Raw genomic sequence first — 26766 nt, 5'->3', positions numbered from 1 at the left:
AGAGCGAGGGGCGCAGCCGGCCCGGGGCGAGACCCCGCCATGGAGGGTTTGTGGGGGGAGCGGCAGAGCGAGGGGCGCAGCTGGCCTGGGGCGAGACCCCGTCATGCGGCGGGGGGAGGGGCAGCAGAGGGAGGGGTGCAGGTATGTTGCTTTGAGATAACTTGACCTGTGGGGAATGCAGAAAGTAGGCCTTACAGGCCACTGCTGTCCTGACCAGGACACTGGGACTGGAACAGGAGGCCCATTTCCATCTTTGGGGTTTCCTTCCACTGCCATACTCAGGCAGGGCTTTCTGTAGGCCCAAGGTCCAGGCCATTGCTCCTGCCAGACCCTTTCCTTTGCTGTAGCTGGGGAGGTGTAAGCGGGTGGTGCAGGCAGCAATGGAGCAATGTGGCAGACAGAAGGACATGGCTGCTGGTGATAGAATGGAAGGAGCCACTCTCCCACAGCCTTGGTCCACACTAGGAGTTGAGGTCAAATTTAGCAGCCTTAAATCGATTTAACCCTGCACCTGTCCACACAATGAAGCCCTTTTTTTCGACTTAAAGGGCTCTTAAAATCGATTTCCTTACTCCACCCCCGACAAGAGGATTAGCGCTGAAATCGGCCTTGCCGGGTTGAATTTGGGGTATTGTGGACGCAATTAGACGGTATTGACCTCCAGGAGCTATCCCAGAGTGCTCCATTGTGACCGCTCTGGACAGCACTCTCAACACAGATGCACTGGCCAGGTAGACAGGAAAAGGCCCGCGAACTTTTGAATTTCAATTTCCTGTTTGGCCAGCGTGGCAAGCTGCAGGTGAGTGCGGAGCTCATCAGCAGAGGTGACCATGATGGAGTCCCAGAATCGCAAAAGAGCTCCAGCATGGACTGAACGGGAGGTACGGGATCTGATCGCTGTATGGGGAGAGGAATCCGTGTTATTAGAACTCCGTTCCAGTTTTCGAAATGCCAAAACATTTGTCAAAATCTCCCAGGGCATGAAGGACAGAGGCCATAACAGGGACCCGAAGCAGTGCCGCGTGAAACTGAAGGAGCTGAGGCAAGCCTAACAGAAAACCAGAGAGTCAAACGGCTGCTCCGGGTCAGAGCCCCAAACATGCTGCTTCTATGATGAGTTGCATGCCATTTTAGGGGGTTCAGCCACCACTACCCCAACTGTGTTGTTTGATTCCTTCAATGGAGATTGAGGCAACACGGAAGCAGGTTTTGGGGATGAGGAAGATGATGATGAGGTTGTAGATAGCTCACAGCAAGCACGCGGAGAAACCGGTTTTCCCGACAGCCAGGAACTGTTTCTCACCCTGGACCTGGAGCCAGTACCCCCCGAACCCACCCAAGGCTGCCTCACGGACCTGCCAGGCAGAGAAGGGACCTCTGGTGAGTGTACCGTTTAAAATAGTATCCATGGTTTAAAAGCAAGCATGTTTAATGATTAATTTGCCCTGGCATTCGCGGCTCTCCTGGATGTACTCCCAAAGCCTTTGCAAAAGGTTTCTGGGGAGGGCAGCCTTATTCCATCCACCATGGTAGGACACTTTACCACTCCGGACCAGTAACACACACTTGGGAATCATTGTAGAACAAAGCATTGCAGTGTATGTTTCCTGGCGTTCTTTATTCCTCTGTGTTATCCTCAGGAGAGTGATATCATTCATGGTCACCTGGTTGAAATAGGGTACTTTTCTTAAGGGGACATTCAGAGGTGCCCGTTCCTGCTGGGCTGTTTGCCTGTGGCTGAACAGAAATGTTCCCTGCTGTTAGCCACGGGGAGGGGGGAGGGGCTAGCCACGTGGTGGGGGGAGGCAAAATGCGACCTTGGAACGAAAGCACATGTGCTATGTATGTAATGTTAACAGCAAGGTTTACCATGAAAGAGTGTACCCATTGTTCTATAAAATGTCTTTTTAAATCTCACTGTCCCTTTTTTTTCTCCACCAGCTGCATGTGTTTCAAGGATCACAGGATCTTCTCCTTCCCAGAGGCTGGTGAAGATAAGAAGGTGAAAAAAATGCACTTGCGATGAAATGTTCTCTGAGCTCATGCTGTCCTCCCACACTGACAGAGCACAGACGAATGCGTGGAGGCAGACAATGTCAGAGTGCAGGAAAGCACAAAATGACTGGGAGGAGAGGTGGCGGGCTGAAGAGAGTAAGTGGCAGGCTGAAGCTAAAAGGTGGCTGCAGTGTGATGAGAGGAGGCAGGATTCAATGCTGAGGCTGCTGGAGGATCAAACTAATATGCTCCAGCGTATGGCTGAGCTGCAGGGAAGGCAGCAGGAGCACAGACTGCTGCTACAGCCCCTGTGTAACCAACCACCCTCCTCCCCAAGTTCCATAGCCTCCTCACCTAGATGCCCAAGAACGCGGTGGGGGGGGGCCTCCGGCCTCCCAGCCACTCCACCCCAGAGGATTGCCCAAGCAACAGAAGGCTGGCATTCAATAAGTTTTAAACTTTTAAAGTGCTGTGTGGCCTTGTCCTTCCCTCCTCCGCCACTCCTCCCGGGCTACCTTGGCAGTTATCCCCCTATTTGTGTGATGAATTAATAAAGAATGCATGAATGTGAAGCAACAATGACTTTATTGCCTCTGCAAGCGGTGATCGAAGGGAGGAGGGGAAGGTGGTTAGCTTACAGGGAAGTAGAGTGAACCAAGAGGTGGGGGGTTTCATCAAGGAGAAACAAACAGAACTTTCACACCGTAGCCTGGTTTTCAAAGCTTCTCTGATGCGCACCGCGCCCTCCTGTGCTCTTCTAACCGCCCTGGTGTCTGGCTGCGCGTAACCAGCAGCCAGGCGATTTGCCTCAACTGCCCACCCCGCCATAAACATCTTCCCCCTTACTCTCACAGATATTGTGGAGTGCACAGCAAGCAGTAATAACAGTGGGAATATTGGTTTTGCTGAGGTCTAACCAAGTCAGTAAACTGCACCAGTGCGCCTTTAAACATCCAAATGCACATTCTACCACCATTCCGCACTTACTGAGCCTGCAGTTGAACAGCTCCTGACTACTGTCCAGGCTGCCTGTATACGGCTTCATGAGCCAGGACATTAAGGGGTAGGCTGGGTCCCCAAGGATAACTATAGGCATTTCAACATCCCCAACGGTTATTTTCTGGTCTGGGAATAAAGTCCCTTCCCGCAGCTTTTGAAACAGACCAGAGTTCCTGAAAATGCGAGCATCACATATCTTTCCCGGCCATCCCACATTGATGTTGGTGAAACGTCCCTTGTGATCCAATAGTGCTTGCAGCACTATTGAAAAGTACCCCTTGCGGTTTATGTACTCGGCGGCTTGGTGCTCCGGTGCCAAGATAGGGATATGGGTTCCGTCTATGGCCCCACCACAGTTAGGGAATCCCATTGCAGCAAAGCCATCCACTATGACCTGCACATTTCCCAGGGTCACTACCCTTGATATCAGCAGATCTTTGATAGCGTTGGCTACTTGCATCACAGCAGCCCCCACAGTAGATTTGCCCACTCCAAATTGATTCCCAACTGACCGGTAGCTGTCTGGCGTTGCAAGCTTCCACAGGGCTATTGCCACTCGCTTCTCAGCTGTGAGGGCTGCTCTCATCTTGGTATTCTTGCGCCTCAGGGCAGGGGAAAGCAAGTCACAAAGTTCCATGAAAGTGCCCTTACGCATGCAAAAGTTTTGCAGTCACTGGGAATCGTCCCAGACCTGCAACACTATGCGGTCCCACCAGTGTGCATGTTTCCCGAGTCCAGAATCAGCGTTCCACCGCATGAACCTGCCCCATTAGCACCATGATGCCCGCATTGCCAGGGCCCATGCTTTGAGAGAAGTCTGTGTCCATGTCCTCACCACTCTCGTCACCGCGCTGACGTTGCCTACTTGCCCGGTTTCGCTTTGCCAGGTTCTGGTGCTGCATATACTGCTGGAGAATGTGCATAGCGTTTAACGTGCTCCTAATTCCCAAAGTGATCTGAGCGGGCTCCATGCTTGCCGTGGTATGGCGTCTGCACAGAAAAAAGGCGCGGAACGATTGTCTGCCATTGCTCTGATGGAGGAAGGGGCGACTGATGACATGGCTTACAGGGAATTAAAATCAACAAAGGGGGTGGCTTTACATCAAGGAGAAACAAAAACAACTATCACGCAGAATGGCTCCCTCAAGGATTGAACTCAAAACCGTGGGTTTAGCAGGCCAATGCTCAACCGACTAAGCTATCCCTCCCTCTAGTATGTCAAGCAGGACTGAATCTCCATTAAAGTTTTCAAGGTGCCCCTGACAGACCTCACCAAAACGATTGTTGGCCATTGATTTCATGGAGGGAGGGAGGAGCAAATGAATACAAAACAAATCTGGTCTATTTCTTGTTTTGATCCACTCCATCTATCTTTTACATCTTTGGCTGGCAGCGAGACGGTGCAGTAGGACTGCAAGCCATCCACATCTCCTGGCTGCTCGGCGGAAGATGGTACAATAGGACTGCCTGCAGGACTAAAGAGAATGACCTGGTCGAGTCACTCCTAATTTAGTCCCTGTGCCCATGTCTGCCCAGGTGCTCCTGACCAACCTTACCGAGGCGGCCAGGAGCATCTTGGACACAATGAGGATGGTTTTCAGGCCTATTGCACCGTCTGCTGCCACAAGGCAATGGGTTGTTGCTGCTGTGTAGCAATGCAGTACCGCATCTGCCCGCACCCAGGAGACATAAGGTGACAGTGAGTTGAGCGGGGTCCATGCTTGCCATGGAATGGCATCTGCACAGGTAACTCAGGAAAAAAGGTGCAAAACGATTGTCTGCCGTTGCTTTCACAGAGGAAGGGAGGGAGGGAGGGTAGGAGGGCCTGATGATATGTACCCAGAACCACCCGCGACAATGTTTTTTGCCCCATCAGCACTGGGATCTCAACCCAGAATTCCAATGGGCAGCGGAGACTGCAGGAACTGTGGGATAGCTACCCACAGTGCAACACTCCGGAAGTCGACGCTAGCCTTGGTACTGTGGAAGCACTCCGCCGAGTTAATGCACTTAATGCACTTAGAGCATTTTGTGTAGGGACACACACACTCGAATATATAAAAACAATTTCTAAAAAACCGACTTCTATAAATTCGACCTAATTTCGTAGTGTAGACATACCCATAGAGAGAGACTCCTACTGGCTGAAGCCTACAACCTCATGCTAAGGGATCTGCGCTCTGTCTCGTGGCAGCTGAAGAACTCACAGCACAGGGTGAAGGGAAGCAGAGAGCAAGCACAGGCCCACTATGAGGCCATAAAGCAGGAGCTGGCAGCTCCAGTGTGGGCAGGGTGGAGGCTGCAGTGAGTAAGATCCCAATGGTGTGGACTTTTATCTGAAAATGAAGGGAGACAACTATTCCTACCGGGCTAAGGTGGCCAATCCCAACTACAGGGCAGCACTGGTGTGGGCTGCAGAGACAGCTATGATGAAGTCCAGGAAATCAGCCAGAAGTATCTAGAAACTACTTAACCCTCAGCAAGTGTCCAAGCTGGCCCCAAGTGCCTCCTGGCAGCCATTGTGGGGGTGGAGCCCCTCAGCCCAGTGTCTTACAAGGACTCAACAGGCATCATGCAGCACCTACAGGACAATATAATACACTGGACCAATGGTCAACAGCCTCAGCAAGCAGAGCTCATGGGGAGAAGGTAACAGAACCACAGCCTGTCAGCTGCTGCACCATGAACTGCTTCATGCGATATGGTGAGGGGTAACCATTTCAGGGAGGAGTCCAGCGTCTGCCTCTGGCACAAACTGTGGCATAGGGACTGTTCGGTCACTGATTAATGCACATGCATCTAGCTTTACTTTAACTTATTGCTAGAAACAAAGGGCCATTTCTGATGATTTCTAACTCAGCTATTGGCTCCTGAGGGGCATCAAAGCTGCTCTACGTTTTGGTCAATGCTTCAAACAGGTGTTTGGCAATACTGCACAAACTAAATGGGAAGGCAAGAGGATGCTCTAATATTTCTAAGCCCCTCCGCTCACTCAGGTTTATTTTTATCTAGCAGTAATGAGAGTGCAGGTCTGGCAACACCATTTAGTGCACTGCTTCTCAACCCTATTTCTCCCTCCCAGGACCCCAAAACTGCCTAAATCCCACAATTCTTTGCAGCCCTTTGGGGGCTGAAGCAAGAAATCATAGGTGGCTTTTGATTTGGCAGAAGTTTGGGGGCTGGTGGATGTTGGGTAGGGACTAAGTTTGACGCAAGGCAATAGTTGCAGGGTGTGTGAGGCTCAGGGCAGGTTGCTGGTGTAGAGTGTTAGAGATTTACTTCATATATTGCTACTGATGTCAGGGAACTTAACAGAGGACACTGAAAACCTGGCCCACCTTTAAATATTTATTTAATTAAAAGAAAACACTTTAGATGAGACATACCAGATAGTCTGGAACACTCCCATCTTATGGCAGCAGCGGCTACCTTAGTAGAAACATTTATGAAAAAGGAGCCCAAACAACAACTTGTTAAAGGTCAGTGCTCTGCACTGCCATATAGGAGGCATGCATTTCTTTTCGAAGTCCAGCCTATAGGCCTTTCCGTTGTGGGCATGCCAAAGAGGTAGCATGCTCAGCCCTGGGAATCAGGAAGAGTATTGGACCAAACTTTTAAAACTCCGTCCTGGTGCTACTGAAATCAATATGAGTTTTGCCATTGATTTCAATAGTAGTAGGATCAGGCCTTAGTCTTAACTGATCTGTCACATGTGGTATATCTGGCAATTCCAGGGCAGTCCATGGACCAAGAACAGATGCTGCAGTAAAGAAGCAGTTAATCAGCATTTGGAGGCACAGAGTCCCATTAATGACTCGTTAATTTATGGAATTCTTTGCCACAGGAAGACAGGCATTGTGGCCAACTACTTAAGATTCAAAAAGGACTGGATATTTATATGGCTATCAAGAATATCCAGTTGTAATTAATGACAAAATTTTTGGAAGGGATATTATTCAGGCTTAAGGGATCAGGAGGAGACCTAAGGTGCAGACCGATTATTCCGCATTATGGCATCTCCTGTAGCATTTGGTTCTGGCCACTGTCTGAGAAAGGAGGCTGGGCTAGATGGACCACTGAGCTGATGCAGTCTGGCAATTCCAGTGTTCCCAGCCTGGCCTCTTGGCCAAAGAATGGAGTTAGTGCCACATCAGGAAGCATGAAGGAGGGCAAAGAAGGGTCACAACATCTGAGAAGTCAGAGAGACAGATTCAGGATTGTGACAGCTAGAAGGCCGGGACCTTATCCCTCAGTAGAATTAGTCTCTCTAGAAAGCAGCAAAACATGCATGGCTAAACCCTAAAGGGTCTTTGTTAGGGAGAGATGGGAATAATCCTCTTCAGAAAGAGTTACACGACTCCATGAAGCCTCATGACTGCATACCTGAGAGGTGTGCCTATACACTCTACCCACTTTACAAATGAGAGAGGTCACATGACTCAACCACGGCCACACAGTGCATTGGTGGCAGAGACAGAATTAGAAACCAAGAGTTCCTTCCTGACAGCTCCATGCTCAGGTCACAGTGCTTGGAATTACAATTTGCCAATATGTAATTCTGCTGCTTTCCCCCCCATTTCAGTGTTAGTCATTAGGACCAGGAACCAGTGAAGAGCCTGTGAAAGGCCCATTAGACTAAGGGAGGGTCTTGCAAAGTAATTTTTGACACTGCTCTTCCTAACCATGCCAGCAATGGAGTGTGCAAGTCTCAGTGTGGACTAAGAGAAAAACAACAGACTTTTGGAGTCCCTTCTTTCCCCATGCCAAAACCAAACTCCTTTTCCTTTGCAGAGCACTGGTAAATCCTACAGCAGAAGCTCTGCAGACAAGGGGCTGAGCCCCGCATTTGGAGGGAGTGTGCAGGCCTTTCTTCTAGCGCACCTCTGCCTGTCTGGCTTGCGGAGCCTGGAGCTCAAAGGTCCATTTATGTAACTGGCCTGGGTGATCACACAAGTCCAGTCAAAGGCCGCAAATGACAGCACCTGAGGACACTGCAGCTAACCCAGGTTTCTCCTCCCAATTAGGCTTTGGGATCCAGCAAGACTGCAGAAGCAGGAAGGAGGCTGCAGGCTGTTTTAGCGACCCAGGATCAGATGCCAACCAGGCACCATGCTGTGGATTACACTGGGAGGAGGGACCTAATAGTATTCCCACAAACATCTCTCTCAGTATCAAACTGCCAGGAAATAGTATGAGCCAAGACCAAGCACCTTTGGATCTGTAGCCCATCATGGAAAACCACCACCATCTTCCAACCAGAAAGAGATCCAAGTGTGCTCTCCTCATGGAAGCCAGACTCAAGAGACCAGGGGGGCTAAAGGAGAGAACATATGCTTAAGAGGTTCTGATGTGGTCCTCAGCCTGTCATGCAGGGCAGACTGGCATAATTTTGTTCTTGGTAAACACATCTCTGCCTCACTGGAAGTGCAGATGTTTCAGCTAAATTCCCACACAGCTCAGACATTGGGAGAAGAAAAAATAACAAGTTGTTCCTGAATCATTCTGCTTCCAAGGGAGCCAAATTAAAAATCCCTCGCTCCCCACCATGGGCTCTACATTCTGCCCTGGCATCTCAGCAGCACAAAGACTGATCCCTAGAAGCCCTATTCAGAACACTAGTTCCAGTGCTATGATTCCAGGCACTGCATTCCACTCTAATTTTAAGGTACAAACATACATGTGATAGCCACAGGGCTTTTAACTAGCAAAGCATGGATAAAACCAGACAGGAAGTAGGAGGGGGCGCTTAACCTTCGAGACATTATAAGAAAAGCTGCAAGATCAGAGAGCAAAGCGTAAGAGAGTTTCTTCCTTGGGATATTTCAGACAGCAGCTGATGAGGCTCACACTCCTGCCATGGGAATGAAGTGATCGGGGGATCTTACTTTTGTAGATTTTTCTTGTTCATCTCCAAGAAAAGCATCCTGTCCAATCTTGTGCAGGTAAGATACCAAATGTCAAGGTTAGGTCTGAGGTCACAGTATATTTTTAGTGGGACACCAGGTAGTGTCAGGGTAGAGAAGACAATGGACAGATCTGAATCTGTGAAAAGAGAAAGATGAGAAGACAACATGAGATATGAGTTCATCAGTTTGGGGACACATCAGCTAAAACTCTTGGAACGTTCATGCGTCCCAAAACTGCAGGGAAATTGGCCATAACCCAATTGGAGTGTGGAGGCAATACAAGAAATGCTGACCCAGCCTGTGTGCTTGAGTTTTCTGGAGTCTGTAGGTATGGACAGAGCAAGCGGAATTTGTTTTGGAAGCAGGTACTCACCGGGTTGGATCTTGCTGCAAGCCAAACACTCCTGCCACACTCACAACATTGTGTTTGTTCTCAGGGCCCCCATAACTCAGGGTGACCTGAAAAAGCAAATGTAAAGTCAGAACCTGAAACATAACGGAGAGTGACTGAGTGGAAGAGGTCTTAATGAGGGATAAGGAGGAGGATCTAAAGGGAAAGAGATGTCCTAGGTGCTCTGGGTGTCAGAAGTTACACATAAAAGGTGATTGTCATAATGGTTCACTTAGGATAGAAGCCTTTTGAGAGAACCTGCTGACCATCCAAAGCAGAACAGGAAGAAGAAATCAGAGTGAGGGAGACAAGAAAAGCTTAGATAAGCAGCCTTGGAGGAGAAGATACCACCTAACCAACTATATGTGTAAGCTTTAGAGTGGCATCCATTACCATAATGTCTGAATGCCTAACAAAACAGTAATAAATTCATCCTCACAGACACTCCTGTTAGATCAGTCATATTATCCTCATTTTACACAGTGGGAAAATGGAGGCACAGAGAAGTTAAATGACTTGTGCAGGATCACACTGTGAGTATGGCAGAGCTGGCAACAAATCTCTGAAGCCTGAGTCCAGTGTCTTAACAATAAAACCATTCTTCCATACTGAGGCTGCATTACACATTTCCTAAGTCTAAAACCTAAGAGTTCAGTTTTCTGATAATCTTTACGAACAACAAGATTTTCTGATTAGCTGTTAAAGTTAGTCTCAGGAGAAAGGGCAATCACAAAGGGAGGGCAAGATTCATCACCGCTTACTTCTGGTGTGATTACAGCAGATCTGAATGTGGCCCTGACTGTGTTTGCCTAATAAAACTGTTAGAACAATTCGAATGAGTGTTCTGTGGGTGGGCAACTGTGTTCTTGTTTAGGGCGTACGTAGATAAGTAGAGGAGGAATTTTAGTTTGAGGCACTTTACAGCACCACCTATTGTCCATCAAAGAAGATGCTGTAGAAGTAATTATTTCAATACTCACAACCAATACTGAAGAAACCTCTTTAGCAACTTAACACTTGATATGCAGACAAGTCACTCTCTTAAGAGAGTCCATATAATTTAATATATGATCAGACAGACATTTAATGATGTCCCCATTACTGGTATGAATTAAAGCTGAGGCTGAATCACTTTGCCAGAAAAAAATGCACATCTCTTGCTTTCATAGGTGTAGTGTACATTCGTGTGCCTCAGGAATGGAAAGGAAGAAGACAGAGGTGGTAAGGTAACAGCATGCTTGGGGCTGGAAGGGACAGTCAGAGAAGGGGAGAACTAAAGGTGACCCAGCTGGCCAGGATGGAAATGTGCCTGTTATCCAAATGCAGGTGGTGGACATGGGACTGCCCTGGTCAACTACATAAGCAGCTTGGAGTAATGGTGAGATTACAGGCCTGATACCATCTGCCTTTCCTGGAAACCAGGGAGAAGGTAGCTGCACCTGCAGAGATGGTTTCTTTTGATCAGACTGAGGAGCATCTCAAAGGCCAGGGCCTGCTTTGAGCAAGGCATGAGGCTTACCCTTACCTGCTGCAGCACTGTCTCGCCTTGTAGTCGCTGCAGATTCTCCAGATGGGAATGGAACAAGGGGCTGTGCAGCAGCTTCACTTCTAGCAGCCCCTCGATGATGTAACCGATGGTGCAGTCATCAGGAAGACGGACCCTCTCTGCAGTGCTGATGAAGTTACCCAAGCTGTCAGGAGAGAGGATGGAGATGGAGAGTCAAATGCACCCTTAATCCTATCAAAGCCATGGGGTCTCTGCTACAGAGGTGCATTTACCTGGCCCAGGGACTCATCTTCAGGGCAAGGCCCCTGCTGACACAGAACCCTGCTCCACCTGTGGCAAACCAGAACTTCACAGTTGTCTAGTGAACAGCAAAAGCAACAAGAAAAAAAGAGACTTGTTAATGATACTCAGCTTTTCCCATCTGCCTGGGTAGGGAAAACGATCTTCTGCTCTGCAGCACATTGGACACATGCTCTGAGCAAATATCTGGACTTTGGGCTACCCCTGCCTCTTTGAACTCCTGGAAGCTAGACATTCTCTCATCAGGCAACTCTTATCACCTTGCAGCTGCCCAAGATAGAGATGCTCATGTATCTTGTGACTGAGACACACTGGGGCTCCAGGGAAATGACTGCTCAATACTGGAAGTGACCATTCCCAGCCAAGTCACAGAGCGTTGGTATAATCCCCGGAGGTTAGCTCAGGATGGCAGCAGATGAAGTACTGGGATGTTACTTTCTAGAAGAGAAAGCCTGACATTCAGAGGACTCTACAGTTTTGACTGGACTTTTCCTGCCTATACTGATTGGCTGTCTGCTCCGGCCCTCTCCCTCCTCGCTTCTCCCTTAATCTCCTCACATTAGCTTCATACCACACTTGTCCCTCTTACCCTCTTCTCCCGTGACTTGTTCCCTTCCTCTTCCCTGCCCTTCAGTGTCCCCTTTCCCTTCACCTTTATTTCAATTTCACAGATCCCCTCCTAACTACCTCCCTCCACCAAAAGCTATGGAACTAACATGATGTTTGCTGCCATCACATTGTTCACTCTACTTCTGTGTTCTACCCCTTCCCCTTCCCTCTGTCTGTCTTGTCTGTTTTGATTGTAAGGTCTTTGGGGGCAGGGACTGGCTACTACTGCTGTGTTTGTACAGTGCCTAATACAATGGAGTCCTATTCTTGGTTAAAAGAAAAGGAGTACTTGTGGCACCTTAGAGACTAACAAATTTATTTGAGCATAAGCTTTCGTGAGCTACAGCTCACTTCATTGGATGCATTCAGTGGAAATTCAGTTTTTCCACTGAATGCATCCGATGAAGTGAGCTGTAGTTCAGGAAAGCTTATGCTCAAATAAATGTTAGTCTCTAAGGTGCCACAAGTACTCCTTTTCTTTTTGCGAATACAGACTAACACGGCTGCTACTCTGAAACCTATTCTTGGTTGGTATTTAGGCATTACTGTAAAAACATGATTAATAATCATAAGTAAAGGAGGATCAAGATGGTAGCTCCCAGAACTGAGTGGAGATACCTGAAGAAACTGACCTGGCTGAGGGGTGCTAAGGGAGCATTCCTCACGCCCAAAGGTTGAAGTAGGGAGAGCCTGTTCTCCCCCAGCTACCCGTAAAGGGAGAAGAATCCCTGTTCAGCTCACAAGACCATTTGTAAATTGCAAATTAACTCAGAGGTTTTGTACATGGGATGTTGTGAACTGTTCGCCCTCTTAAAAGCTCGGAGGCGGGGGGAGGGGGATAGAATGGACAGTTACAGAGCATGCTTACTGATCCATCACTCCGGACATGGTCAGCTGCCTCAATGGGGTGGTCCAGGCTTGGCCTCCCCACATATACATCCTGGCTGTGTGAGAAGGCAGACAAGAGACGCAGGAGATTCTGTGGATTCACATAGTTGTCATCATCCACATGGCAAAACCATCTGCGGACAAAGCAGGGCAGACACAGTCACTCAGCCGAGGCACTGAGGAAGCGATGTAAAGTTTCTATGTACTGAGTTCTCTCCAGTGAAGATCTTAGTCTCTCAGATTTGGGATAAAGCGACTGGAAAAAAGAAGCCCTCAGACTGAAAACGCAGAAGTGAGAAGCCAAAGTTGCCAATACTTCCCAACTCTAGGAGAGAGGTTGAAGTCAGTAGCCCGCTTGTGAGCTCTTCTTCCCTATAGCCTTTCACCTGACTCTTGTGTATAAGTGCTTCTCTTCCTGCTGCTACCCCTTCCCTATGCTCATCACCACCACCCTCTGGGATCACAGCCTGGATCATGCTCACTCACTACTGGAATTAGAAAGGAGAATGTTGGGACTTCCCTTGAACTCCGCATCGGAGTGAACAAAGCTATAGTTGGAACAATGAGTCTCACATACTTTCTCCCAGATTCGAGGAATTTATCGTATTCCACAGACATCTTGCAGCAGAGCGCCTGGCGGGTGTGAACAGCAGAGCAGTTGGTGTTGATCATGTGATCTCCTAAGAAAACGAAGGTCAAATGGTCAAGATTGGGGTGAATGCATAATCTGGGAGAGAGAGCATGTGCACATCTTGAGCACAAACCTGAACCATGGACATGGTGCACACGCAAGACACATGGAGAGAGCTGCATGCAGGGTGTGTGGTGCTTAGAGAGTAGCATGTAGCACATAGGGTGAAGAGCACGCGAACATGGAGCCAGACCGCAGGGAAAGTGAATCATGTACAGGGACAGTGCACAAGGGGGATTGTGAACATTAACCGTCAAACAGTTACACTGAAACTTACAAACAGAAAGGAAAAAAGTGAATGTGAAGATTAACCCAGTGAATGATGAAGTTCCTACAAATCCAAATTAGGAAAGAAGAAAACATCAATCACACGCACAGCACAGAATGAGGTCCCTCGAGGGAGAGGATGGCAGCAAGTCAGCATCCATAGTCAAAAGACCAAGTGTGCATTTGAACTACATGGCTTACCTGCTCTTAGGCGCAGTTCACGGTCCTCCCAATCTGTGAATATAAACGTCTGTGGGAGACACAAAGACATTAGGAAAAAAGGGGCTTCCCTTTCCAAAGATTTCAGAAATGGACAGATTAATTTTAGCTTCACCCAGTCCCCAGTTAGAACTGCCAGTAAATTTATCTAGTTATTTTTCAGTGGCCATTGTGAAAAGAACTGGTGTTAACTTGGTCCGTTGCCTATTGGATTGGTTTCTACATCACAAAAACCACCAGCATATTCGGTATTGACTGATCCCTCACTGGCAATTTCAGCAGAGAATCCAAGACAGAAGTACCCTCCTGTCTCAGGGCAGGGCTGAGGCATCCCAAGTTCAGGAATAAGCTGTTTTTCAGAATTTTCTTCCTCTGCAATCTCCTCTTCCATCCCATCCTAAATGATAGCACACCCGCTTGACTGGATATTTCCCCAGATAGTCAGTGGGCCTAGAGAAATCAACAGAATTCTGGGGAAGAATGAAAGTAAGGGTGAAAAGATCCAGTTGGTAGCAATATCCTGCCCCAGACAGATGGAGAAGACTCATAACATCTGGATAGGATTTTATTAATCTCCACAAATGCATTGAAACTTCTACGTTAAGGGACAGATTCTGTGCTACATCTCATACGAAGACCCAGTCACTGTACTGAGGAGCATATAGTCTGAAACTATTGGCTCAGACACATCAGCACTAGCATCAGGAATTGTGGATGACTATGCAATGGCTCCCTCCAAGCTTGGCACATTTTCTCCAGCTGCAGCTTCTCTCTGGACCTGTGACCTGTAGCCTTTTATTTTAAGTGAATTTAGGGATGCTATCTTACACCACTGTGGATTCCGCTCTGGTTGCTAGTTTCAAGCTCAACAGAGTCTGCCTTGAAAATTTTATTAGTCACACGCAAGGTTATAATAATCCAAGCATATATCAATCCCAAGAAAACTCCTACACAAGATACAGACCCCAGGCTGCAAGAAGACAGATTGTGCATCCAGACTAATGTTCTACCATCCAGTAGCAGCTCATTTTAGGCTTTTGGTCCGATGGACTATTTACAGAAACTCAGTTCCTAATCCTGCAGGAAGAACAGGTTTAATGAACTGGTAGGGAATACACAGAGTAAAATTGCAGCATGACCATGGAGGGCAGTGGGATTATGGCAGATCTTGAACCTGCAGTCACAGAGAGGGGGTTTCCCACTATAACTGTCCTATCCCTGTGAGGAAGCTCTCTCACCTGTCTTTTGGCCTGCGAAATCCAGGTTTGGAAGAGCAAGTCCAGCCTAGTTTTATGATACTTTCTTGTCGTTTTCACAGCAATAAAAATATCCTTCAGCTCCAAATTCTCCTTAATGGAATCACCTGCAGGTCCATGGTGGTCCTTCAACATAGTGTGAAGAGAACTGGTAGGGCTCCCATCCTGCTCCTCAAGTTTCAGGCTGGCTCCCCCAGCACGTAGGCTGTAATCCCCCCATTTTTCTACAGTTTCATCTTTCACACTGTGTGCATTATCAGTTCCCTCACTGTCCAAATTGTCTGTTGAGCTGGGATCTGCCTGATGGTGGTGGAACTCACTTTTGCAGGAAGCATTAAAAGGAGGTGGTGGACGGGGTTGTGGATATCCCCTATGTCTCCAGTTAGTCTGGAATTTGGGGATTAGCAGGAGAAGGAAAGCACAGAAGGTCACGGACAGCAGGAAGCAGATCTTATTGAGTCCAATGCAGGAAAGTGTCATTCTTCAGCCCCCAGGGCCCCTGCCATGTTGCACAGTTGGGACATTACGTCACATAGAATGGATCACAGCTCTGCAGGAGAGAATAAGAGAGGTTGAGGGATCTGTGAGACAGACTTGCAACACAGTCTTGGTATAATTTTGTTTACAAACCACTGAACCAACAGAGCTAGGTGTGTTCTATGCCTGGAACATCTACTTGCCTCTGCCCCATGAAACCTCACTTTCCTCTTTTACATCCTACCTCAAGACACTTCTTTTTCTCTAGCCACCCTTTCCCCAGTGCACATACATTGCTGTCCCTAGTCACCATAGCCTCAGCACCACCCCAGTCATACGAACACCAACACCAATTCTCAGTTATAGGTACTGCTGTATTGATAATTGTATCTCTGTCGCTCCCTGACCTTGTTTCAAATCCCTTGCTTGTTGCTACAACAGTAGACCATTAATTGTGTTTTGGGGGCTTTTATCAAGTTATTATTCACTTCCACTGTAACAGCTGCCATTAAAAACTTAACTTTTTATTAAACACACAGAAAAAGGAAAAACAGTTAAAGCATTTGAAATTTAAGGAGTTAAGTAAAATCTGTATTTAAAGAACTTCCCTTATTCTCTTTCTTTGTATAGTTTAAAAGGGGGAAGTCCCTTGTTTGACCTTCTTTTTAAGTGGTATTAAAGATGATTTTAACTGTCCACGTTGGGGACAAGTGAAAAAAATAGTTTAGACCATCTTGACTTGTTCCCAGTCAAACATTTTAAGGCCAGAAGGAACCATGATAATCCTCTGCGTCTAGTCTGATCTGCACACAGGCACAAGAACCACACCTACTAATCTCTGCATCAAGATCATAGCTTTTATTTGAGCCATAGCACATCTTTCAGAAAGACATCCAGTCTTCACTTAAAGCTGTTGCTGTTTCCTTCAAGACAAAACACAGATGAAGGGAGAAAGAAAAACTAGCAAAGGTAGAAAGAGCACCTTCTATTCAGTGGAGTTTTCTGTGTGTAAATCAGTTGCTGCAAAGTTATAGTCATGCGGTCTTATTAGACGCTCAGACTTAGCAAACTTTTACTAGTTGGGCTAAAACCATTGTTTACAGCTTGCCTTTTCATTACAACAGTGTTGCAAAAGATGGATTTGTCTTGGCTGGCTAAACCAGACTGTGATTAGATAGAAGACCAGTAGGAAATGATAGGAAAGAAAAAAGAAGAAGAAGGAAGACGTCACCCAAGAAATGGTGTGGTCATAGGCAGTTCTGTTTCACATCCCATGTGGAGTTCAGGATTCAGCAGAACCAGATGTAGGTGCTGAGGTCACCGATTTCCTCTTTTTCAGGGTCTATGTTAGAGCTCCAAGTAGGTGGCAACAGCCATGACTGTAAACCTTGTTCTTCACCAGCAAACTGTTCTGTCCACAGGTTCCTAAACAAGTTGTCGAGTGACCCTGGAAAAGCACCATCCAGAAAGGTGCAGCAACCTTTCCTCATTAAAATTACTCAATTAAAACACACATACAGTGATTCCAACTAGAAACTGTTTTCCTCCACTTTTCTTCTATTTCTATAATACTTCAGCTTGTTGTTATGCCAACCTGGGACTTCCCCAAAAGTGTCAACCCCCATATTAAACACATTCAGGTTGTGTCAATCTTTTTGTTTCACTTTTTGCTTGATCTATAAATATTACAGAAGAGGCTGAGCTGGATGCATTTTACCTTTCATCTGTTTGGGTGGCTTGGGGCATTTGCCTTGGCACAAGCGTCCTCTTCTGTCGGGTCAGATCTGTGTCCCTGAGAACCCATGGGCTCCTCGGGGCTGGAGCTGCGGCGCTGGCCTGTGCATTGCAGGGTGCTCCCCGTGCTCTCGCTGTCCAGGATGGGCACAGCAAGCACCCAGACAGACAGACAGACCATGGAACAGTAATGCGGGTCACCCTCAGCGTCCTGGAGAAGGCGCTGCGGGCTCAGGTGGACGTGGGGGTGGGGGGCACTGCACGTTGGGCGGGGGACGGCCCGGGGGCACCGCGCGTGGGGGATGACGCGGGGCGGGGGATGTCCCGGGGGCACCGCGCGTGGGGGATGACGCGGGGCGGGGGATGCCCCGGGGGCACCGCGCGTGGGGGATGACGCGGGGCGGGGGATGCCCCGGGGGCACCGCGCGTGGGGGATGACGCGGGGTGGGGGAATATCCTGGGCGGGGGGGCACTGCACGTTGGGCGGGGGACGGCCCGGGGGGCACCGCGCTCGGTGGGTCTCGTGGGTACCCAGGGGGGCACTGCAGGCTTCGGGACACCCCGGTGGTCACTCCGGCCAGACCGTGGCTTCTCCCAGCAGCTGCCCGCCGCGCTCTCCGCAGGGAGGGGTGTCCCCCCCGCCCTTCCTCCCCCCGTCGGCCGGCTCGGAATCCGAAAGCTCCCGAGCGGCAGAGGGGCCGCGGGCCCTTTAAGGGCTTCACCTGCCGGAGCCCAGGCTGGGCTGTGTGACCCGGAAGTGAACGTTAACCGGAAGGCCGGAGCAGGCGTGACCCGGAAGTGAAGGCTCTGAGGGGAGGATGCCGCTGCCCGTCCAGGTCTTTAATTTACAGGTAAAAAGTCCCCCGAGGGCTGGGTCGGGGTTGCGGGGGCCGCGCTGCTGCTCGCTGTCCTGTGGCGCGGGCCCGGCCCGGCCCCCCGGGATCCGCTCCGAGCCCCCCGGCCTGGGACGCTCCGGGGCGGCGGCGAGGGGTAAACATTGGTGCCGGCGGCGCGGCCCCTTGCCCGGCTCGGGCGGGCCCGCGGTGTCCGTCCGCCGACGCGGCGGCCGCTGTGGCCCGCGGCGGGGAGCGCTCGCTCCCGGGGCTCTGCGCGAGAGGCGCCTGCAGGCCTCGGGCTGGCGCAGCCCCTGGGCCGCCGCCTGTTCCGTCCTCAGGGGCCCGCGGCGCGGCCTGGCCTGGGGCGGCTCTCCGGCGGGGGAGCGCGGGGCCGCCGCCCGTGCTGTTCGGCTTGGCCGGTGGGCGTGGCGGGCTGCTCGCGGCTGTGTTCACCGTGGCCCCTGGGTGCAGGCGCCTTCGCAGCCCTGCCTCGGGATGCATTGGCTCGGCCTGTTGGAAACTCTGTCTTCTAATATTTCCTGGAGCTGTTTCGCCTCCTGCCGTCTCCCTTCAGGATGTGTAGCTGCTGGCTTCTACGGTCCCCACATGAACGTAGTTGCAGAATATTCTGGTCCCATTCTAGTGACTTTCTGTACGGGGGGGGGGGGGGAACTTACTGACCTTCCCAGCCCCATATGACAATCCCCCGAAGTTCGAGAGCTGGGGCTCCTCTGCTGGAGCTTGGGGCTTCATCTCTGTGGGAGCCGCTTGCCCCGGCAGCTTCAGCCCTACTCCTGTTGAAGCCCCTTGCCCTAGCAGGTGCACCATATGGGGCAAAACCCCTGAGACTCCCCTCCCCGCTGGGCAGAAGCCCCTACCCCACCGCTCTGCTGCAAGGCAGAGGTCCCGAGCTCCCCCTTCCGCCAGTCTGGTTGGTGGAGAACGCGGGAGGGGGGAACTGCGCTTTAATGGTAAAAGCCACATGTGGCTCCTACAGTTTGGCCACCCCTGTTATATACAACAATAGTTCTTGCTAGCTCCACTCTGCAATATAACATGTACGTTACAGTAGCTGCTGGTTACTTTATTCTACTTTCTGAGACCTATGCTTTGGCTATCTTTTATTTTATTGGACTATGATGCTAAACTTCTCCTGACTGCTGATCTTTCTATAGGAGTTGAACATACCTGCCAACAGAGCTGGACGTGGTCTTTTGAAACAGCTGGTTAGCAGAAAATTCAGGGAGATTAATCTAGCTTGCTTATACCACTCATTACATGAACAACATGCAAACAAGTATGTTGAAGGAAGGGACAATATTTCCAGTAATTATAGCAGCTTTGCTGGGCTTCTTTCAAGTCTATTTATTTCTAAAGCAATATTCATTGTGTGCCAGTTACATGTAAGTTCCTGAGGTAAGGGAATGTGGCCCAGTAAATCAGCAGGTAGAGAGGAAGTGAAGGCTTGCAGTGAAGAGGTAAGAATGTAAGAACCCATAAGTCACTGTTCAAACCCCAAAGGGAGTAGGAATGCTAATCATAGGACTGTCTAGGGACTGCCCAGTGGATCCCTCTGCAAGTTAACTGTCTTTCTTCCCTTTAGCAGCCGGCAAGTTCTGTGTCAGGGAGAGGGGGTGCAGAGAGTCAGGACAGGATGAGGGATAGCTCAGCTCCCAGCTCAGCTTCTTCATCAGTGACAGATCTATACTGCACTCCCCACAGCAGTAGGTCAGACCTCTTCCTTCCGAGTACAGCAGGAGACTTCAGCTTGAGTGCCAGCTTGTCAGCTTGTACACTGCTTTATGAGGTACCTTAAAAAAGAGGGCACTCATGTGGGTTCAGAAAAACTTGGGGAGTGAGTGAGAGTGAATTGAGTTTTAACTACTCTGTGATGGTGAATGTTTGTACAAAAACTATGACTCTCTGAAAAATGAATAACCAATTTTAGAACAACAACCGATTGTGTGCATTCTCTTCAGAATCCTAATGCAAAGTTACTGTGGTAAAGGCACTTCTCCCTGTCTCGGAGTAGCAGGGGAAAGAGGAATCTCATGGGTGGGGGTGATGCAGGGTATTGTCCCTTATAATGATGGAAGAGGACTGTTTCGGTTCTGTACATAGGCTTTTCCCAGCTTGATTTGTACATTATTGTTGTCCTGAGCACTGGTGTATATAATCCCTGGCAGTCTCTCTCTCTTCTATGGCAACTGAAAAACACTCCTCTGTATACTTATCTTGGCTTGCTTTTACTTTGGGCCTTGGGAGAGTCTTCTTGTCACTCAAATCATGTCAGCGTTGTGTACTTTGGAGTTGTGCAGTATGTCAGAGCAAATGGGGGAAAACCAATGGGTTTTTTAGAACTAGGAATTCTGGAACGTCCCTGACCCTCTTTAAAATTTTTTCACTTTTTACCCTTGATTCCTGGGGAAGAGGAGAGTCTATGAAAATATGGGATAAATTTCTAGTCAGGTCAGATTGGTGGGAAGAAAAGTTGGTGGTACGCTAGGCTCTGCCCATGTGAATCGCCAAAATCAGACCTTGCTTGCAGTAGATTGTGCACCTGTTTGTTTGTTTGCCAGAAACTGGGAACTGGCGACAGGGGATGGATCACTTGATGATTATCTGTTCTGTTCATTGCCTCTGGGGCACCTGGCATTGGCCACTGTTGGAAGACAGGTTTCAGAGTAGCAGCCGTGTTAGTCTGTATCCGCAAAAAGAAAAGGAGGACTTGTGGCACCTTAGAGACTAACAAATGTATTTGAGCATAAGCTTTTGATGCATCCGATGGAGTGAGCTGTAGCTCACGAAAGCTTATGCTCAAATAAATTTGTTAGTCTCTAAGATACCACAAGTCCTCCTTTTCTTTTTGTTGGAAGACAGGACACTGGGATAGATGGACTTTTGGTCAGACCCAGTGTGGCCGTTTTTATGTAAAATACGATTCTCGGTGCTTTTTGCTTTTGCTGGCATCCTTCAGTTTGGGTCCCCTGGGTGAGGCTTGAATATGACCATGGGGTGGGGGGAATATGGTGGTTATCTCCAAAGCACTACTGATTTATGGCATCAAAAAGGGTCGTTGCTTGCAATTCCTTCTGTGCATCTTTTGACTCTTTCCAGTCCAAGGGCTTGTCTACACAGGGAAATTGACAAGTAGAACTATAGCAGTATAATTATACCACTGTATAGTTACATCAGTATAACACCTCAGCTGGACACGCTTATTCTGGAATAAGTATGCCTTTTTCCAGTATAGTTTATGTTGCTTTCAAAGTGACATGCTATGCTGGAAAAAGGCACTCTTATTCCAGAATAAATTTGCACACAGGGCATTGTAACTATATAGCAATAAATTTCCGTGCGTAGACAAAACTTTACCTGAAGCATGTGTTAATTCTTCATAGAGATGAATGGGGCAGTTCACACCTCCGACAGCTACTGTTCCAGGTTTTCTGCAGACCCTGTCTGCAGCTCTTACTTTGTTCATGGTATTTATGGTTCACCCCACCCCCGAACCAGAACAGCTAGAGACTTTTTAAAAAAAAAAAACAAGATCCCAGAGAGAAAGGTATTAGTTTCAGAGAGTTGCTGGTGTGGTGTATGGGTGCGCATCGGGTATTTCCAAGCCCCACTTGTAGTGCTGTCCCTCAGTGGATGACCTCCCTGACCCTGCTCAGAAGAGAGCAGCAGGATGTCTTTTGGAATATGCCATGCATCTGTGTGATGCTGCAACATGTTTAGAAAATATTCTCATGCTCTTGCATTTTCTTGCTTGAAAAGCTACTGAAAGAGGAAAAGTGTTGTGTGTGAATGGTAGTGAGCAGTTCTCACTCTGGAGGAGCCTTTAATTCTGAGGAATGGGATTGTGTGTGGGGTAGGATCCTAAAGAGAAGATTTTTTCAAGAGCAATGTCTTCATTTCTCCATTACATGTGTGTTTAAGTGGAATCTGTCTTGATTGTGAACCCATCTTTGAGCAAGCTGTTTCCTGTGGGGATGTGAATGAACCATATTTGACCCCATATTTTCTGTCGCAGGGCGCAGTGGAGCCTATGCAGATTGACGTAGACCCACAAGAGGATCAGCAGAATGCACCTGATATCAACTATGTGGTGGAAAACCCAACTCTGGTATGTACTAATTGGGGGGCAGAGAGATGTTTGTGCTTGGCCTCTCCTCTTGAAGGCTCTATAGAATACTCTACTCTCATTTCTCTCCTGTAAATCTTTAAACAGCAGTCTGACAGCAACTCCTGTGTGGGAGGTGATAGAGTAACAATGAGCTCTCCCATAGCCTCTTTTCCTATGCTAATCTTTCTTGCATCTCCTGGGTCATATTGGTGGTGCACTGTATATTAGCCTTGATGTAACTTCTATTCTGAAATGGCTTAGTGCAGGTGTTCTCACAACAAATTTTTTGGTGGCCTCGGAGTGCAGCCACCAACTCTTGCTGGTGGCCATTCTGACAAACTTTCCTGAAAGACCTAGTTAACTTTAGGAAAAACAAATAAATATGTACATATACATGTCCAAATCATTGTAATTTACTAATGTAGGTTTTTTCAGACTCAGTCATAAAAATAATGTAGAGTTGTATTTTGGTGCCTTTGGCCGCTGCTGCCTTCCCCCCTCCCATGGATCCCCATTGCCCCAAGTGCCTATCCATAGCCTCGTACCCTGCTCCTTGCCTCTTGACCACTGCACCCTGTAAGGCTGGCCCTACGGAAGCCCCACTGCTCTGGGCTGAAGCCAAGAGCCAGAGCCCTACAGCTGGATTCAGGGTGTGTGTGTGTGGGGTGGGGGGCGGCAAAGCCTCACAGCTGAAGCTTGGGGGGAGGCTGAAGCAAGAGCCCCACAGCTGGGGGAGGAGAGTTAAGCCCACCCCCAGACCCTGTGGCTGAGGGGGGTGTGTGTGTGGCTGAAGTGGGGGAGGGAGGGAGAAGCCTGCTTCTGAGCACTGCAGGGAGGGGGTGCTGCTTTGCCCTCTTCCCCATCTCTGCCCAGGAGACTGTTGTGGCCGCAGGAAAACCCTTGGTAGCCGTGAATGGCCACAGTGGCTTCATTTGAGGAACGCTGGCTTAGTGAATCCCTCTGATACCAGTAGGTGAATCTGCCTTTCTTCTCAGGCTTACTCTTTACTGTGAGGTGGTGTTAGCCATGTTTCTTTAAGGGTATAATTATAATGGGGTTTTTATTCTTGGGTCTCAAGCCTTCCAGCTGAAACTGGCTGGAATTGTCAAAGCTAAAGAGTTTGGAAGGGCTGCATTCGCCGCATGTCAGAAGGCAGAACATTCTGATCCTGTACCATTTCCGGTACAGCCTTCAACAGCCACTCCTCTTTTTTTCTGAGATATTGACCAACTTCAGTTTATTTTATTAACTTTGCAAGGATGGTGGATAAGGCCCAGCCTCTGAAGAGGATACAAATAAACAGTCAAAATATAATATTACAAAAAATGAAGATTGTAAAGTCAAGCACTCCAAAGTTAGAAAATGGCATCAAGCACTCTAAACAAAAATGGCATTAAAAGAACACTATTAAGGTTGCGAAGTCAAGCACTCAAACATCTGGAAATGCCAAAATTAAGGTTGCCCTTGTGAATGTGCATTATGATAGTCTTTAATTACATGATCACATCCATTTTTTCCCCACAGGCCCCCCCCAGCCTCATTCAAGGCACAAAATGGATAGTGCTCACTTAATGAACAGCTATTCAATATTTTGTTTGTTCCTCATTCTTCAGTGTGTGGCCCCTGCCCTTATTGTCTGCACACTGTTCAAACCCTGCTCCGAAGACAGAATTATTAATTTCCTCATGAATTTGATATTATCACTCCAATACCTCAATGCTTCACAAATGTTTTTTTTTCAACACCTCTGTGAGATGAGGGGGAAGTATTATCCTCATTTTATAGGGAACGAGACAGAGAGATTAAGGTCAAACATGTCCACTAACTTTGAGTGCCCAATTTGAGAGATCTAGGACCTGATTTTTCAGTGTATGTAGCATTATATAGTACTTCATATGTTCAGAGCACATCTCCCATTGGTTTCAGTTGCAAATGTGAGTGCTCAGCTCTTCTGCAAAATCAGACCAAGACTGGCATCTGTAAAATGAAGAACACACAATTACTAGCCAGCTGTGAAAAGTTTGCTTTAAGTGACTTGTCTGGCATCACATAGGCTCTCTGGTGAAGAGGCACTGATAGAATGCAATTCTCCAGGGCAGTATTCCGCTGCCTTTACCATGAGACCATCCTTTTCTTCCTGCAGTCCTCTGACTTATTCGCTGTGCTTCTTCCGTTAGCTATGGGCAGGCTTAGGTCTGCTGTTTTCCCAGAACTGCACTAGGTACAGGTCTTCCAATGTGGCCTGGGTCCACTGGCCCCTCCCACTCAGTTGAGGGAGAGGGCTTTTAGCTCTCCTGGCAACCACAAGTACTACTTCCAACTTATGCAGAAAATGAAGTGGGAGTCATCTTACACAACCTAGAGCAGATTCATCCTGTGCATTTATTAGGCAAGGGTCCTGTGGGAGAAAAAAATAGATGTGATCATGTAATTAAGCCTGTATCATAACACATAAACACAAGGGAAACCTTAACTTTGGCATTTCAGGATGTTTGAGTGCTTCACTTCGCAACCTTAATAGTGTTTTTTTAATGCCATTTTGGTTTGTGTAATTTCCTAGATTTGAGAAAAAGCAAACCCTATCTGTGATAACATATTGACACACCCACACAGGTAATCAGATGGATTTGAACCTTTGGAGAGCCACTGCACAAATGTCTACCACTTGAGCTAATGGAGTAACAGGTAGCAGTAGTAGGTTGTCCTGCTCTGTATGTATTGGCACTAGAAGGCAGTGAGGCGCACTTTGGCAATGGGTTTCACAGGTAATTGCAGACGGCAACAGAATGATGCGTTCAATTCCAGGCTCTGGAGGGGAGTGTGTTCCAGGAGTCAAAGACCTTTCCGTTTGTTCTGTTGCTGGCTTGACTCTCTTTCAGCACTGTCCCAGTCTTGTTTCTTCCCAAGTCCCATTCTCTTCACTGGTCCTAGGCAATGTCCGTCTTTAGTACTCCAGCTTCTCCTCTTTGTCCCAGTTCTCCTCTGCATACTGATTCCATGTCAAATCTCTCTCCACTGATTCCCAGTTCCTTAGCGCTGCCATCCCTAGCCATCTACTCATTTCCCTCCTTGGCTCCCAGGCCTCCTCCCCTCCCCTGGCCTCTCCTCATTTTTTGGTTCAGGCAGCTTTCAACTGCCTGGGTGTCAGCAGTGGGAGCACTGAAAGCGTAAGGAGAGACAGTTTCTCTTCCGGTGCCTGAACCCAGACTTGAACCGTACCTGCCCTGCAGTATCCCAGAGCTGCAACTGTTTCAGGGAAAGTGTGACACTGGACCCCATATTCTTCATAAAAATATTGTTTATAATATGAATGCATAACTAAGATATTTCACAAGACCTGTCTTGCATAAAACATATAATTGGAAAGGTTGATTTACTGAATATGATTATCCTATTTGTATGCATGTATCATTGCTGTATCTGAAGTTAGGAATATAAGCTGTGTATCAATTGCAAAAGTGTTTGCATCTGGGAAATGCCTACCAGACAGTAGGCAATCAGGCTGAATGGGCCATTAGGAAAGACAATGGAATGGGTCTCTGAAGATGCTGATCTCCCATCTTCCTGGGATTCTTTCCTGTGGACATTACAAATAAATCTTGTCTCATGGTTGCTTTGACACTGCAAGGTCATGTGACCATGTCACCTGGTACAGGACATCTTGAGCTGATGATTTTCCACTGAATGGGGGATGGGGAGCAGACTAGGAAACAAGAGTTTCCCACCATATGTAAATCCTGTTTATGGCTGGGAAATGAGTTAATCAAGGTTGCCGATTCTTCACTGAATCCCTGCCCAGGATGACTGCTGGAAATACCTAAGACTGATCTGGGGAGCAGTACTGGGACCCAGGCTGAGAGAGGTCAGCCTGGGAAGGGTATACCTGGAGATTTAAGCTGCAAGCAATGCAGTTTGAGAAACTCTGCAACCTGCATAAAACATTTAGGGTGAGAAATTACTATTTGTAGTCAATTTCTTTAATGTACTAAGTCTAGTTTGTGTGGTTTTGTTTTGTTTGCTCAGTAATCTGCTTTGATCTGTTTGCTATCCCTTATCACTTAAAATACGTATTTTGTAGTTAATAAACTTGTCTTTGTTTTCTGTAAACCGGTTTGTACAATTCATATCGTGGGGGGGGGGGGGAGGATGTGCAAAAACATGTGCATATCTCCCTCCACATTGAGAGGGGGTGATTTTTTTATGAGCTTGTGCTGTACAGTGCAAGACAATATTATTTTGGGTTTGCACCCCAAAGGAGGTGTACACGTGAGTGCTGGGTAAATCCCTGAGCTGAATCCTCCACCAGAGAGCTGATTTCAGTCTGTGTCTGCAGCTGGGTGTGGCCTTCCCTGTGTGTGTGCTAGAGAAGACTTGAGGGCCTGGCCCACCAAAGACAGGGTGAGGAAGCCTAGGCTGGTGGAACAGGCGGGCTTAGTGGGACCCCAGTATATCAGGTGGCATCATGAACTGGGGGTCCAACCTGTCACAGAAAGTCCTGCTCAGTCTTGGCTAGAGCATACTCAGTGCAGACAGAATTTTTGGGACAATAGCTGTGAAGTTCTGGC

General features: G+C 48.1%; 2 protein-coding genes and 1 long non-coding RNA gene across 13 annotated transcripts in view; 2 read left to right on the top strand and 1 right to left on the bottom strand.

Annotated features, from left to right (window-relative positions):
• Nucleotides 1-130: 130 nt before the first annotated feature.
• On the top strand, nt 131-2567 carry LOC140897723 (uncharacterized). Its single transcript, XR_012154799.1, has 2 exons — nt 131-1380; nt 1942-2567. It is a non-coding gene; the product is annotated as an uncharacterized LOC140897723 (long non-coding RNA).
• Nucleotides 2562-18039, bottom strand: RFNG (RFNG O-fucosylpeptide 3-beta-N-acetylglucosaminyltransferase). 4 transcript variants are annotated; one of them, XR_012154795.2, is made up of 10 exons: nt 17223-18039; nt 15011-15578; nt 13755-13803; nt 13173-13275; nt 12576-12729; nt 11071-11156; nt 10811-10982; nt 9274-9359; nt 8880-9036; nt 2562-3984 (listed from the first exon to the last, which is right to left on the bottom strand). XR_012154795.2 is itself a non-coding variant. In XM_073310699.2 (10 exons), exons 3-10 carry the CDS (start codon nt 15506-15508, stop codon nt 8970-8972), a joined length of 1215 nt encoding a protein of 404 aa, XP_073166800.1. In that variant the 5' UTR covers nt 15509-15578; nt 16737-16952; nt 17223-18039; the 3' UTR covers nt 6330-8969. The 4 variants fall into 4 exon arrangements, 3 of the variants coding, with proteins under 3 accessions (XP_073166800.1, XP_073166799.1, XP_073166801.1); XM_073310699.2 differs by lacking the exon at nt 2562-3984 and adding an exon at nt 16737-16952 and having other exon boundaries at nt 6330-9036; XM_073310698.2 differs by lacking the exon at nt 2562-3984 and having other exon boundaries at nt 6330-9036.
• The window catches only part of GPS1 (G protein pathway suppressor 1), a 36338-nt gene continuing 27269 nt past the window's right edge, over nt 17698-26766 (top strand). The window contains exons 1-3 of one of the 8 annotated variants that reach the window (XM_073310688.2): nt 17698-18090; nt 19679-19882; nt 22109-22201. In XM_073310688.2, coding sequence (XP_073166789.2) covers nt 18058-18090; nt 19679-19882; nt 22109-22201 — 330 coding nt within the window. In that variant the 5' untranslated portion in view covers nt 17698-18057. The other 7 variants (XM_073310685.2, XM_078848355.1, XM_073310689.2 and 4 more) reach the window with 7 other exon arrangements.

Source organism: Lepidochelys kempii, chromosome 14 (assembly GCF_965140285.1).
Source record: "Lepidochelys kempii isolate rLepKem1 chromosome 14, rLepKem1.hap1, whole genome shotgun sequence".
Taxonomy (NCBI): Eukaryota; Metazoa; Chordata; order Testudines; family Cheloniidae; genus Lepidochelys; species Lepidochelys kempii.
This window is presented reverse-complemented; position numbering and strand designations above follow the sequence as displayed.

What these genes read in the sequence shown, in the direction of transcription:
- RFNG (XM_073310699.2), bottom strand. Translation starts at nt 15,508, where the DNA reads ATGACACTTTCCTGCATTGGACTCAATAAGATCTGCTTCCTGCTGTCC. An exon ending in TTTCGCAGGCCAAAAGACAG is followed by an intron (nt 13,804 to 15,010) that starts GTGAGAGAGCTT and finishes TGTCTCCCACAG; the next exon opens with ACGTTTATATTCACAGATTG. An exon ending in TGAACTGCGCCTAAGAGCAG is followed by an intron (nt 13,276 to 13,754) that starts GTAAGCCATGTA and finishes TCGTTTTCTTAG; the next exon opens with GAGATCACATGATCAACACC.